General features: G+C 52.8%; 1 protein-coding gene across 3 annotated transcripts in view; it reads right to left on the reverse strand.

Annotated features, from left to right (window-relative positions):
* Window positions 1–12,920, reverse strand: part of SORL1 (sortilin related receptor 1) — a 48,649-nt gene that overhangs the window by 16,077 nt on the left and 19,652 nt on the right. For all 3 annotated transcript variants that reach the window (XM_074561485.1, XM_074561484.1, XM_074561483.1), the window contains exons 12-25: window positions 12,430–12,518; window positions 12,139–12,317; window positions 10,555–10,741; window positions 9,340–9,468; window positions 9,020–9,105; window positions 7,169–7,341; window positions 6,846–6,977; window positions 6,246–6,337; window positions 5,300–5,546; window positions 4,705–4,843; window positions 3,837–4,010; window positions 3,548–3,661; window positions 2,289–2,411; window positions 1,500–1,619 (exon numbers count right to left, since the gene is read on the reverse strand). In XM_074561485.1, coding sequence (XP_074417586.1) covers window positions 1,500–1,619; window positions 2,289–2,411; window positions 3,548–3,661; window positions 3,837–4,010; window positions 4,705–4,843; window positions 5,300–5,546; window positions 6,246–6,337; window positions 6,846–6,977; window positions 7,169–7,341; window positions 9,020–9,105; window positions 9,340–9,468; window positions 10,555–10,741; window positions 12,139–12,317; window positions 12,430–12,518 — 1,984 coding nt within the window. The remainder of the gene's footprint in view (window positions 1–1,499; window positions 1,620–2,288; window positions 2,412–3,547; window positions 3,662–3,836; window positions 4,011–4,704; window positions 4,844–5,299; window positions 5,547–6,245; window positions 6,338–6,845; window positions 6,978–7,168; window positions 7,342–9,019; window positions 9,106–9,339; window positions 9,469–10,554; window positions 10,742–12,138; window positions 12,318–12,429; window positions 12,519–12,920) is intronic.

The following is a 12,920-nucleotide window of genomic DNA, read 5'->3' on the forward strand; positions in this document are numbered from 1 at the left end:
TAATTATTTTAGATAAGAGCAGTAATTGCAGCCGGTGAAGTCAGATGAAATGTTTCTCAAATAATTGTGATCCTCTTAGATAATTTCAACTTTAGGCTTTATAGACCCGATATGCTTTCTGAAGTAGGTTCCTTTGCTGTAGTAATTCTCTACAGAGAAACTCATATGAGAGATAAGTGATACCAATATAAATTAAACCTTCTTATATAGCCATGCACTCGGAATACTAACGACCAGGCTCCCCAGCGCTGCGCTATAAACCCCATGTGCTCGAGGCACAGCAAATGCCGCAGGGGGTGAGCTCGCAGGAGCTCGGAGGCCTGAAAGGGATCTCCTGGATCTCGTGCCAGAGCCCCACGAGAGCAGGAAGCCCCGCTGTCTGTCCCAGTGGCTCCGGGGCTGCTGCCAGTACCCTGGGGGGCTCCCCTGGCCCACCAGTGCATTTGCTCTTTCCACATGGCATGGAAAACACTGCTATCTTAAAATATCGCCTCTATTGTTTTATAAGTATGACGTCTTTCACTGATGGACTGAAGCGCTGCCTACTCTCAGAACTCTTCTCATGCAAATACTTTGGGTTGTGTTGGTTGGGTTTTGGAGTTTTTGTTTGTTTTTAGTGGAAAAGACCAACACATAGTTATCTGTTGCCTTATCTAATGAGGCTCCATCTGTCTGTTAACTTTAAGCGACTGCTGAAGGACTTCGGTATTACACTGTGGTGCTGAGGACGGTTCAGTGTTTTAACTTTCAACTGCAAATAGAGAATGAGTCTTACAGGTGTAGGCCTTGCTGCACTAGAGGCATAAACTAGGAACAACACTATCTCTGGCAACCAGGTTGCATCAATATGAGTCATAAGCAAAAACAGGAGCGGATCTTCTAGGCGTGACTCCATACTCAAGACACCCTCTTTAGATTTCCAAACCCCCGGAGCAGTGTGGGGCCACTCAGAAGAGGGAGCCACTGCCTGAACTAAATCTGCCCCTCCTTCAGATCAGTTGATTGTGGAGAAGGCGCAAAGAGCGTGCCTGTTTTCTGCAACGTATTTAAGGGCAAGAAAACGGTCAGAGTGTGAGCTGTGAAATCCGATGAGTGCACATGGGCCTATTTGCTGTCTCCGTGCAACAAGGGAGCCCTTTTTGCGCAGAAGCATCCTTTGGCTGCCTGGCAGCCGCAGACTGTGGCCCGGTGGCCACCGCAGCAATGCATGCCTGTCGGTGCAATCTTCTTGCAAGTAAAAAGCAAAGCTGGATTGCTGCGCGAGCATCGCAAAGCAGTCAGCAAATTCAGAGCAAGCCCTACGGCCTGTTGAAGGCACTAGCGGAATGAAACCCTTCGCTTTTGGAACATTACATCACCATGAGCTGAGCTGTGGGCTGCCTGGCTGCCCTGCCAGGCAGGGAAACTGAGGCACAAGACATTGGCTGATGTCTTGCAGCACCTCAGGCTGTAAGTAATGAGCGTGTGCAATAGGTTATTGATCACATCGAAGGGCTTACCAGTGCAGTTCACTTCATCGGACCAGTCCCTGCAATCATTATCACCATCGCACTTCCAGGAAAGACGAATGCACATCCCGGAGCTGCAGCTGAATTCGTCGTTTCTACACTGGTGAGCCTCTGCAAACAAACACACACAGATCAGATGCTGAGGGGACAGGGGAGAGGAGAAGCAAAACTTCACACGGGCTATTGACCGAGCAGAAGAGGCTGATATCACAGAGGTGGCAGCCTACACAGCTCTGCAAAACAGACTTGTCCTGAAAGCATGTTTTCCTGCCTCATCCCTAGCCCTGAATGACAACAAGCTATCGCTTTGCTGTTTGCAGACTCTTGTCTCCTTCAATTCAGCAGCCCACCTCTGCGAATCGCTGAGCCGGAGGTGGATGGCCACAAACACAACACCACTGAGCAGCCCATGCCTCCTGTGCGCTTGCTGGGCAGCTGCCCAAGGTCGGCTTGTGATCTCTAGCGAATATTTGGCTTCAGGTCATGGCAATACCCAAGGAGCGGAGCAGGAGAGCTGGATGATAACGGCACAAAAGTCTCTCTGCCAGACCACAGCGAGGGTGAGAACCAGCGCACAGCCCCACTCTCTTCTCCCATCCCTCATTTCCCAGTACCTATTAAATGATGGGAGGCGGCGGTTGGCAGCCAGGATTAACAGGGAGATCTGGTGAAGCACTGCCTTGCCCTACAGCGTCTACGAGTAGCGCCCTGCCTGAAACACTGCTGGGTTTTCCACCCTTGCAGAGGGACAGGGAAGGAGGTTTGAGCGAGGGCACCCACCACAGTGACTTTCATCGCTGTTATCACCACAGTCATCCTCCAGGTCGCATTTGTAGGACAGCGGGATGCAGGTCCCCGAGCCCTGGCAGCGGAACTGGGTGTTGGCGTCACACACGGTGGTGGCTAATGCGGTGGAGAGGAGAAAGAAGTCGAGGTTCTGGTTAGACAATGTGTTCCTGCTGCCCGAGCGCATGCACTTAGTGCAGGGAACCGAGGGGAGAGGGATAGCATCCTGCGAGCTTTGCTCAGTGCAGCCTGAGTTACTGTTATGGCATTTTAATGGCATTATTAGGAACTCCGTGTAAAGCAGAGCAAAGAAGAGTTAGCTATCTGTCAGGGGACCAGGGCTGAAGCCTGTGCCACCCACTGCATCCACTCACAAGTGCCTCCCAGCCAGGGAGCAGGAAAGCCGAGGGTGTAGAGCTGCCCGCTCCCCACAAAGGGGACTCGAAAGCGCAAGTGGCAGCCAAAGGAGGGGAAAAGCTGGGCATGAGCATTGCTAACCGGTCCCTGCGCCAAACTGGTGACCCCCAGCAAACCCACGCAGAGGAACGGGTACCCACAGAGGCTGTCCCTCACCCAGAGCCAGGCAACGAACTCAGGCTTGGACCCTGCTTACTGGTATCGCAATGTTGGCAGGAAAATAAGCTCTTTATCAGTACAAAACCGCATAAATGGCATCTCTCCAGGAACACCTGCTCCTCCGATGATTCCTAACTTTAAACCCGGCCCTTGTTCCACAGAGCGCTAATCCAAACCCTTCAGGCTCTGCAAAGCCTGGTAACATCTGCCCTTCCTGCACGCGTTGGCAGTCCCTAATTTTACTCGAAAAGGTGACCTCCATCCTTAATGTGTGAACTTGATTTATTAGTTCAACAAAAGGCCCACGTCTCCACCATGAAGCCAGAAAGTCACTTTGTATCTGCACGTTTTCCCTCAGCATTTGCTGTGCCCTCAATTAGCCTCAGAAGACAATTACTACAAGAGACAAACACGCTCCCTCACGGGAGAGCTGGCATCAGTCTCACCGAATTTTAGACGCTTACACCTAAGCTGGTCAGAGGGGAAATATTGGCCCTTGCAGGACACGACTCATCCCACCAGCTGCAGCTGCGTACCCGAGGAGGAGATGAATCGCACCCCTAGAGCACCTCTTGCTCTCCGTGACTACAGGGGAGCGCAGACCATCGGCTCAGGTGCAATGCCGACACAGCAGACATCTAAATTTGGACGGGCGAATGCCACCGCAGGACACTTACGGCAGTTCTTCTCATCGCTCATGTCCCCGCAGTCATTATCGTTGTCACACTGCCAAATGCTGTTTATGCAGTTGCCGTTGAAGCATCTGTACTGGTTCGGCAGACACGTGTTTTCTGGTGCAAAAGGGAAAACAAAAACAAGCTGGCATGAGGCATGACGTTGTGCTTTCAGAAGACAGGCCGTACTCCTCCTCGCCCAAAGGGCACTGGAAAGGTTGAGCCGCCCTCTCGCAAGGGCAGAAGCCGCCTCTCAATGTAAAGCAGCAGCAAGAACCGAGCGTGGTTTTACCTTCCTTTATGCAAGTGTTGTTCTTCATGACGTAGCCATGAGGACAGTCGCACTTCACCTCTCCTGTGGGCAGCACGGTGCTGGACACCCCCTCGGGGCACTTGCAGCTCCTGCCGTTGTTGGACTTGGGCAGGCAGAGCAGGCTGCAGGGCTTGGCGATGCAGGCGTTCTCCCCTGCACGAGGAGAGGGAGGAAGGGCACACAGTCAGGACGGAGGGCTGGAGATGCCACGGGAAGCCCAATTTCAGCTGCCATCCCAGGCTTTGGGGTCAGAGCCCCATTAGGAGCCAGCTCTGTGATGCTGAGCACTGAGGCTGCCCTTAGAAATGCACAGAGCCGTCTGCTCCGGGGAGATCAAGGGCCTTAAAGGGCTTCCCAGTCTCTTGCAGGCTGCTGACCAGCGAAGCCCTTTGATGGTCTGACACCTATCTGAAGCTGAAGCCAGTCCCTTCAGCGCGTACACCGTGCAGGGGCTGCTGCTACCTGACTGCAGGCCAGACGGACGAGTGAGTGGAGGACAAAACTGGTGCAGCTCTGAGACTCTCTACTTTTTTTGGACCGTACAGCATTTTGCATGGAAAGGCCGTGGTCTGTGACCCAAACTAGGAGGTACCACCACATCTGAGTGCCCTATGGACTCCCTCCCTGATGGGGAGTATATTGTGGCAGCCGAGAAGTCCAGCACACCACTAATGAAACACATTCCTTACACCAGCTCCCGAGTGCTTCAAATCCTGCAGGAAAGGGGATGTATTCAGGCTCACGAAATGTGAGACGGGCTGGCCCAGTGGCCTGGGGACTTGTGGAAATGAGGGATGAACGCATTTCTAAATTGCAGGAAAGACCATCTGCACACTCATGCAATTACCTGTTGTCTTTCCTCTGTAAAAGATTTTCATGTCCATGATTCCATTTAATCGGCCAACTAAGATCTCCATTCTCGAGCCGCTGTTTTTGGATGCTCTGAAAATACTCAGCTGTGACCAGTCGTTCCAGTAGATTTCATTCTGAAACAAAGGCTTTGCTCTTAGCGCGAGGAGCAGCGCTGCTGGGGCCGCGCTCATCAGCGGGTACCTGCACTAAGCCACCCTAACCACCTGGACACACCGGGCAATCGAGAGCACAAAGTCTCCCCAGCCCAAGGGGCAGAAGCAGAGGAAGACCTGAGCTGGGATTTGAGCAGGGATGGAAGCAGCAGGCACGCCTACTGAGTGGCAAACAATCTGGGGAAGATACTGCAGTGCAGCTGCTTCGGAAAGCTGCACGTCTCTTGGATGTTGGGCCTGGTTTCAACGGCACCTTTCTGCTCGGAGCAGAAAGAGAGCAAGCATCATGCCTGCTCCTACCCCCCAAATCCAGTGTGCTCAAAGCTCTTCCACTACCCGCCCTGTAAGCGCAACGACCTCTGAGCCTGTCTGCTATGGAAACGCATGCTGATGAGAAACGAGGCGCCGCATACCTACCTTAAATACAGCAATAGCGTAAGGGTGAGGGAGACTGTCCAGGATCACGGATCTCTGCAGCCCGTTGAAATCGACCCTCTCAATCCTGTCCATGTAGGCTTCGGTCCAGTAGATCCAGTGGTCATCCACAGAAATGCCGTTTGGCCACCGCACGCCCTCTGAAACAATGCACCCGGCCGATGAGCCATCCATGTCGCTTCTGTAAATGCCGGCTCTGGAGTCTCCCCAGTCGGTCCAGAACATCAACCTGACAACAGGCAGGGAGGTTATGTGAAATAATAACAAAACAGCTCATCAAAAGGAAACAGGTTATGAAGCAGAGCTTTGAATACTTGACATTGCACATCTCTTGCAAGACGTGCTTTTGGAAAGGGAGCTCTTTGCAGTTCTAAGGAACACGACTGGCACATCTACGAGCAGCAGAGAGGCTTATTTAGCTGCAGGTTCTGTGCTGTGAGTGCAGCTGGGGGTTACCTTGCGTCGAACCGCTTTGCTTTGGCACATATGGCTGAAGGCAGCTCGGGACGGTCAGCGCTACATTTGCACGCAGCAGCCGCGCCAAAGCCATACTCAGATGTAACTTGCGTTTGGCGCTGGAATTTGAGCACGGCTCAGATTCTTGCGCGTCACTGCAGCTTTCCCCACTGACCAGACCAGTTTTACTGGCAGCAAAAGTGATTTACTGGTAGATGTGTTGTATGGGGAGGAAAATAGCAGTTTAATCGAAAGAAAAAAACAGTTTGTGACCTCTGCTCCGAGGCGGCTGGCACCTTAGGGATGCAGGACTGGGAGCCGCACTGCCTGCCACCGCTCCCGTCCCCGTCCTTGCTAAGCTCGGAGGTGCAGGAGGGTGCAGCACCCTCCCTCGTGTTCGCCTCTTATGAGGGTGGCGGTGCAGGACGGGAATAGCAAGGCAGCAGATTATTTGCGATGCTTTCTTTCTTACCCGTCTCGGGGAACCAGAGCGAGGGCTCTGGGCCGTTCAAGTATCGAGGAATTGAGGACGGTGAGTCGCAGGTCTCCGTCTGGATTGGCAACCTAGAGTCGCAACCAAAACCAGGAGGGGTGTGTTTACTGTGGGCATCGAGGAGGGCAATTGCACTGGTTAAAGTTACGTGAAGTCTGTGGCAGGTAATTACTGCTCCCTAATAAAATAGCTGCCGTGGGCGCAGGGAGCAGTTACTGTGAGGCAGGCGATAAAAGAGGATAGATGGGTGCAGTTATGGACAATTCCATGTGACTGAGCGAGCAGCCGCCTGCGGCAGCGCTCCATGCGTACTGCGCAAGGATGGTGCTTTTTTCCCCCCCATTTCTGCTGCGTGATTCGGCCTCACGAACTGATCTCTGTCTAAGTACACAGGGCTGAATGTTATCATACCCTGTTTGCATTTAGATCCAATAAAGCGGGATGTGGGACGAGGGTCAGCGTTCAGTAATGCCCCACCAGCAGTGAGATTTTAGGGTGGCAGACAACTTAGGTCCCGGCTACCTCAAAAGATGCACTGATATAATCACTTCTTGGTAGCAGGGGTGGGCACAGCCGTACCTCAATTTTGGGAATGCCGGCATTGACCCAGTAGAGCAACTGACTGAGAGGTTCAAAGGCCAAAGCTTCCACTGTTTCCAGCCCGGTGCTTATGATTATTTCTTGCCCGGAGCTGCCGTTGAGACAAAGACGCTGAAAAAAAAAATAAATCAGGATAAAAGATGAGGAACTTCCGCAGCCTCAAGGCGAAGCGCGGTCAGGTGTGCGAGGCAAGCCCTAACAGACAGGGCAGGCAGGAGGAGTACCCGAGATAAATATTTGCATTTCAGGGTGTGCACGCAACACCTGCCTTGGTGCAAGGACGCGGTGACACGGGCGCTCACCTGTATAATGTCCAGAGTGATGTCGGCCCAGTACAAGCAGTTGTGGTCGTAGTCGAAGTCCAGGGCGACGGCCCCTCGCAGCCCAGCCAGGGGCAGCTCCTCGCTGACGCCGGAGGCGAGGTCGTAGCGGTGGATGGAGTAGCGGGTGGCATAGAGAATGAACTCGTTCTCCTCTGCAAGAACAGGGAGCGCCTTGTTTAGACGCCTCTTGCCGTTTTTAGGCTGCTCGAGGGGCCAAAAGAAAACACCAGGTATTTTTTTCTTACCCCCCAACTTGTACGTTTTAGCACCTCAGCGTAAGGGAGGCAAAGGCCCTTTGTCTTGGTGGGATCAGGTTAATGAGAACGCGCTAATAGCCTTATGCGGGTCCCGCGCACACTTGTGCAGGGAACACACTGCGGCCGTTGTTCCTTCCAGGGGCTGAAGGAGGAGGTAAGGACGGCAAAATCCGTCGTGCCCCTTTCCTTCCCACGTCAGCGTGCCGCCCATTAGAAACAAAATACTGATCTCCTGTTCCTCAAAAATCTCATAAAAAAGGTGGGAGTGATGTAAATCTGCAAGTCCTAAGGGACGCCACCACCGCAGTGAATATCCCAGGGTGGGTTTTGTTTCTAATTTGCGCAGAATCCAGTGTAATGGGATACTGGTCCGGGACCAAGTCTCCTGAGCATTAGCACACTACCGGTAAAGTCCAATAATGCTATTAATGAGTAAAGCTAATGTCAGTAAGTAACTCTGGCTGTGCATCCCTAATGAGATTATGCGGAGATACGAAACAGATACCGTACATGAAAGTGTTACCATGGTGCGAGCCAACATGTATCTGAAGACGATCAGCAAATACTCTGGGAACGCGGCACTTCAAAGCCCAGCCCGATGGGGACTGCAGGTTTATTTTTCGATCGGCAGGGCCCTTCTCAGCATGACTAACACAGCTCTCCAAATAGCTCGAGAGGGCTCGGAGGGGTGAACAACGTGTCAGGCTCTGAACGAGGAGGAAAACTTAGCACGGCGTTGGCTTGAATCCCAGCAGAGGAAACGCTTCCCCAGGCACTCGCTGGGCTGTTTTGCACCTGGAATATCTTTTGCATCCTGAAAAATCTTAGGCCAGTGCAGGAAAAGCTCAGCTCAGCCCCTGTTACGTGCCGCCCCATCCCTTACACAAGCCTCTTCCATGTCTCGGGCTCGCTCCTGAGCTGCTGTGCGGCAGCATGCTAATCACGCAGCTCGTGACGGCAGATTAAATTAAAGCTGTAACAAGCAGAATGCAAATAACTTTGGCAGCGCAGGAGCACGAGACCGTTTCAGTGCCTGGTACGTTTGAGAGGAGAAAATAGGACGGAGGCGAAGTGTGGCAGGGACGTGTCTGAGAATTAAAGGGCAGCATCTGCCCCGGTCTGGCCCCAAACAGCCGTCGTTCGACAGCGTACAGCGGCCTGTCTCAGGGCAGCACCTTCCCAAGGGTTTCCTCAGGATGAGGGGTATTTTTGATCTAACTCCTCGATCAACTGTCTTTCTGGTTGGCTTCAAGCCCACTACAGTGAGGACGTGATGGGGATAAGAGGGTTCCTGCCCAGAGACTGCACTGAGGGGCTCCACCTCTCTGTCTTCAGGAGCAGAGAGGGCTCTGCTCCACGGGCTGAAGCTGCGCCTCAGCAGGTCCCTCAGAAGCTCGTTTGGTGCTGGACAGGACAGGAGATGATGGATTTATAACTGACCGAAGCATTTCAGCTCCTGTGTCATAGGTTTTGTCTGAGAGCCCTCTGGGAATTGGTGCGCGGTCCCTCCGGCACCGGCCAAAGGTTTTATGAATGAAGCCCTTGTGCCCGAAGCAATCCCGTACGTACTCACCAGCTAGCGGGCACGGTACCAGCTCCCCTTCGAGCCGTGACTCGATGTCTCCACCCGTACAAGTGTCCCCAGAGATCTTTCGGTAGCTGCAACACATCCAGCCAGGCACTTTATGTCATGGAAACTGTTAACATGCCACCCTGCACGGCTAGAATAAGCAGTGCTGCTTAGTTGCAACGTATATCCAAACATGCAATTTGTTTACTGCCGCTCATGGGGCGTTTGTGTGTGGTTTTGTGGTTGTTTGGGATTTTTAATCACCAAGAGGATAAAACCCAGCATTTAGAAGATTAGGTTCCCCTCCCAAGGACAACGCGTACCCTCGAGTCTTCTTGTACGTTGAGCCCACAGGGCAAGGGACCGGCGGGTCGTACGGTTTCCCGGCAAACTCAGGGTCAGGGACGCAAACTTCTAAGGATAAGTCGTCACTCAGCTTAAAGCCAAAATCACTGCAAGGAGAAAGAAAGATGTAAGGAAGGATGAGGGGAAAAGGAAAAAATGCAGTTATGCTATACTATAACTCCGCTGTATTTTTGCATAGAAGTTTTAAGAACCCGAAGGATCTCAGAAGTCCATTCATTTATTATCAGTATTTAGCTGCATAATAATATCTCACGGCCAGCCAGCGTCTGTCTCCAGGACATTTCAAGAACATTTTTGGACTAAGCTTGCCAGTGGCCGAGCAGACTGGGGTAGGTGAGGCAGCAAGGCACAGCTGAGCAAGCGTGCCCTGAAAATCTGGCCGCAAGTCCCGGTTCTGCTAGCTGGCTTAGGTCACTGGTCTGTCTCTTGGCTTTTTCTGTCGGTAAAATGGGAGTGACAGTGCATCTGTTCTTTGGAAAATGCCGTGGAAGAGGTTACGTCAATCTGATATTGCAAAGAGGCCAGGGCTGCAATTCTGAGGCAGGAACCGGGTACCCCCCAGCCCTATTCCCAGTCTGCTCACGACGAGCCGGACTCGGTCTCTGTCTCGGCATCGGACAGGCAGGTCTGGAGCCCCGTCCCTCACTGCGTGCACCGGGCACGTGCTTGGTCGGGCCGTGAGCTCCGCTCAAAGTCCGGTCCCTGAAAAGCAGTTCACTTGCTGACCCCAAACCTTTGTATCAGATTCCTGGAGTGTGTTTCCCAATCCTGAGAGCTGTGCAATGTCAGTAATGGGCAAATCGCAGATAAAATGATAGAGCCGGGCCAGTTGCATCCCTGTGGCTAAAGGGTCACTAAGCTTTTTGGCGGAGGATCTCTATGCGCGATGGGAAATTGTCTGCCATCATTTGAAAGGTGATGCATTAACAATACTCTCCTCTTCTATAGAACCTTTCAAAGGCTCCTGAAAGGCTCTAAAGACATTAATTAAGTCTCAGGCCCCGTTATTAATGAAAGGATGTTTTCAGTCTATTTAGTTTCCTCTTTGCTATAAAATCAAGCAGCGATACAAAGAGCTAAGTAAATTGGATGTTTGTTCACTTTGAGTGATCGGTCACAGATATTTATCTCCGACTTACAATCCAGACTAAAAGAAATTAATTGGTCTTTACCATTCAAAGTCTTCCCTTGTACAAGAGCAGTTGGAGACCATGACAGGCCTGTCAAAATCTTCCCCATTGAAACAGGTCGCATGAGGAGTCCTCCTTTTGAAAACGGTTTTATGCCCCAGTAAGCATTCGTTGCCTCGCTCGTCGGAGGGCGACCACAGTTTGTAGTCATTCTCCGTGCAAGGGACCCCTAAGAGAAGGAACGAGGTTGGGGTAAAGAAAGGCGCGCTCCTTGCCGTGACCCGGACCAAGGGTTTAAAAGCAAGAGGGTCACAGATGTCCCTTGGTCACTGCTGCCAATACGTGCCCGGCGAGGATGTGCAAAGCACGCTATCGTGTCCTGCGCCGCGCCCCGGGGACCGGGAGGGACACAGAGAGCCTTCCTCTCAGGAGAGGGGTGTAAAGGCCTCTCGAGGGGAGCCACAGGCTCCGAGCAGCCAGCCCAGCCTCCGAGGAGGCTTCATTAACCTCGACTTCTTGCCATGGCTAGTGGCATGGAGACCCAGGCTGCTCGGAGCGAGGGCAGGCGCGTTGGGACCCACTCATGCATCATGAAGATGCCCGTTGTCCCTTTACCCTCCCCACCCTCCTCTAGCACAAAATGAGGAGTTTCCCCCCCACACACAGTTTCAAGGCTCAAACCCTGGCCCAAAAGAAAGGGCAGAGCAGAAAGTATTTCAGCTCGGAGCGTGCAGCGGCACTCGGTGACAGGAGGCAACAAGCAGCTCCGTCGCGGTGACAGTGAATTTGCAATGCCTCATTTAAATGAAGTCATTCTGGTTACCAAACAGATCCGTTTCTAACAAAATGTCAAGGGAATCAGTTATAAATTTTAGTCAAGCAAATTTCTCTGCTGGGTTTAACTGCTCTTTGATTAAAATGCTGCCTCACAATCAAAGCTGAAACGGGTTATAAAACATTCATAGGCACAAGCCTTCAGAAGGGGTTTTTTTTTTCCCTTTTCCTTTTCAACAAATCCCTTGGCGAAGGGAAGGGGTATGGGGAGAGCGCAGGGGATGCGAGCGCCTTCAGCAGCCGGGTCCACGTGGACATGGGCTGCGAGGGACGGGGCACCCGAACACGGACGGTGGTACCGTAGCCCCACAGGCGATGCCCTCTCCTCCCCGGCTCCCATGGGACAGCTGGGGCAGCAGGGTCTGCTGCTAACGGGACTCGAGGACACCTCTCCAGGGTCTCTTTTGGAAAATAGGATGAACGGCAAGAGCACCAAAGATTTTTTCCTTGCCCGATTCGTATTTAGGCGCCCAACTTTGCGTGTGCGTCAGTGGCAATGCAAGAGCTTAGATGATTAAATAGTGTAGGTTGTAGCCTGAGGTTTCTAGATCGCTTTGGGCTTCTGAAAGCGTCTCCCGTGCCCCTTCCTCGCTCTCAGCCCCTCAGAGGGGGTATGTCAAAACCCACGTGCACCCTTTGGGATGCTCGGGGCAGGCTGTGCAGCGTGGGGACCGGCTGATTTTAGGCAAGGGCTTATTAGTGTGTAACCTGCAAAGCTATGGGGTGGTTAGACAACGTCTCTCCCACCGGCACAACCAGTGTCAGCGATGGCTCTGTCACCCGTCCCCTTACCCAGCACGTCCGTGGTGTTGATCTGCAGTATCAGCCAGCTGTGGCCGTTCTCTTTGTATGAGCCAAAGATGGTGAATATGGTGCTTTTCTCCCCGGGCTCAGTAAGCAGGCCATACACAAACACCGGCTTCTCTGAGAAAGTGAACGTTTTCCAGGTTTCCCCTTCGTTTGTGCTGTACCTGGAGAACGAGGGTTGGGAGAGCTGCCAGGGGCAGGTCCTGCCCGCCGCAGGGCACTCTGTGCCGGCGCCAGCCCGAGCCCCAGAGGCAATGCCCCTGCCCCACCACTTACTTGAGCTGGTCGGTCTCGGTGCCTTGCGCGATGGCCACGAGAATGCCACCATGGTCGCCCCAGGTGTAATAGTGGGGTCCAGATAGTGCCTGGAAGAGAAAGGGTGCTGAGGGGTGCATCAGAGCAGGGAAAAGCTTGTCTGGAAGGCACGGTTTGTCAGAAACGTTGTCTGACCCAAGCTAATCTTTCAGGTTGCCTGGGCCGAGCCAAGTATCTGGAAGCACCAGAGATTCAAGTGTTACGGGCCAACATCTCCTGTCAAGAGCAGCCAGACCAAGTTTCCCCAACGTATAGCTGTGTTGAAGAGCAGCACTGCGCCCTGGATTCTGCTCCTCCCACATCATGTCCCGGGAAAGAATTAACAAAGTGCCATGACATGAAGCCAGAGTCCATCGCTCCCCGACTCAGTCTGCAGCTCTTTGTTATGTCTGTGAGGATTTCCCGATGCTCCATAAGGAGTCCCCGCCTCCCTGTGACCGCAGGTAAGTGTT

The sequence above is a fragment of the Larus michahellis genome, chromosome 17 (assembly GCF_964199755.1).
Source record: "Larus michahellis chromosome 17, bLarMic1.1, whole genome shotgun sequence".
NCBI classification, from domain to species: Eukaryota; Metazoa; Chordata; class Aves; order Charadriiformes; family Laridae; genus Larus; species Larus michahellis.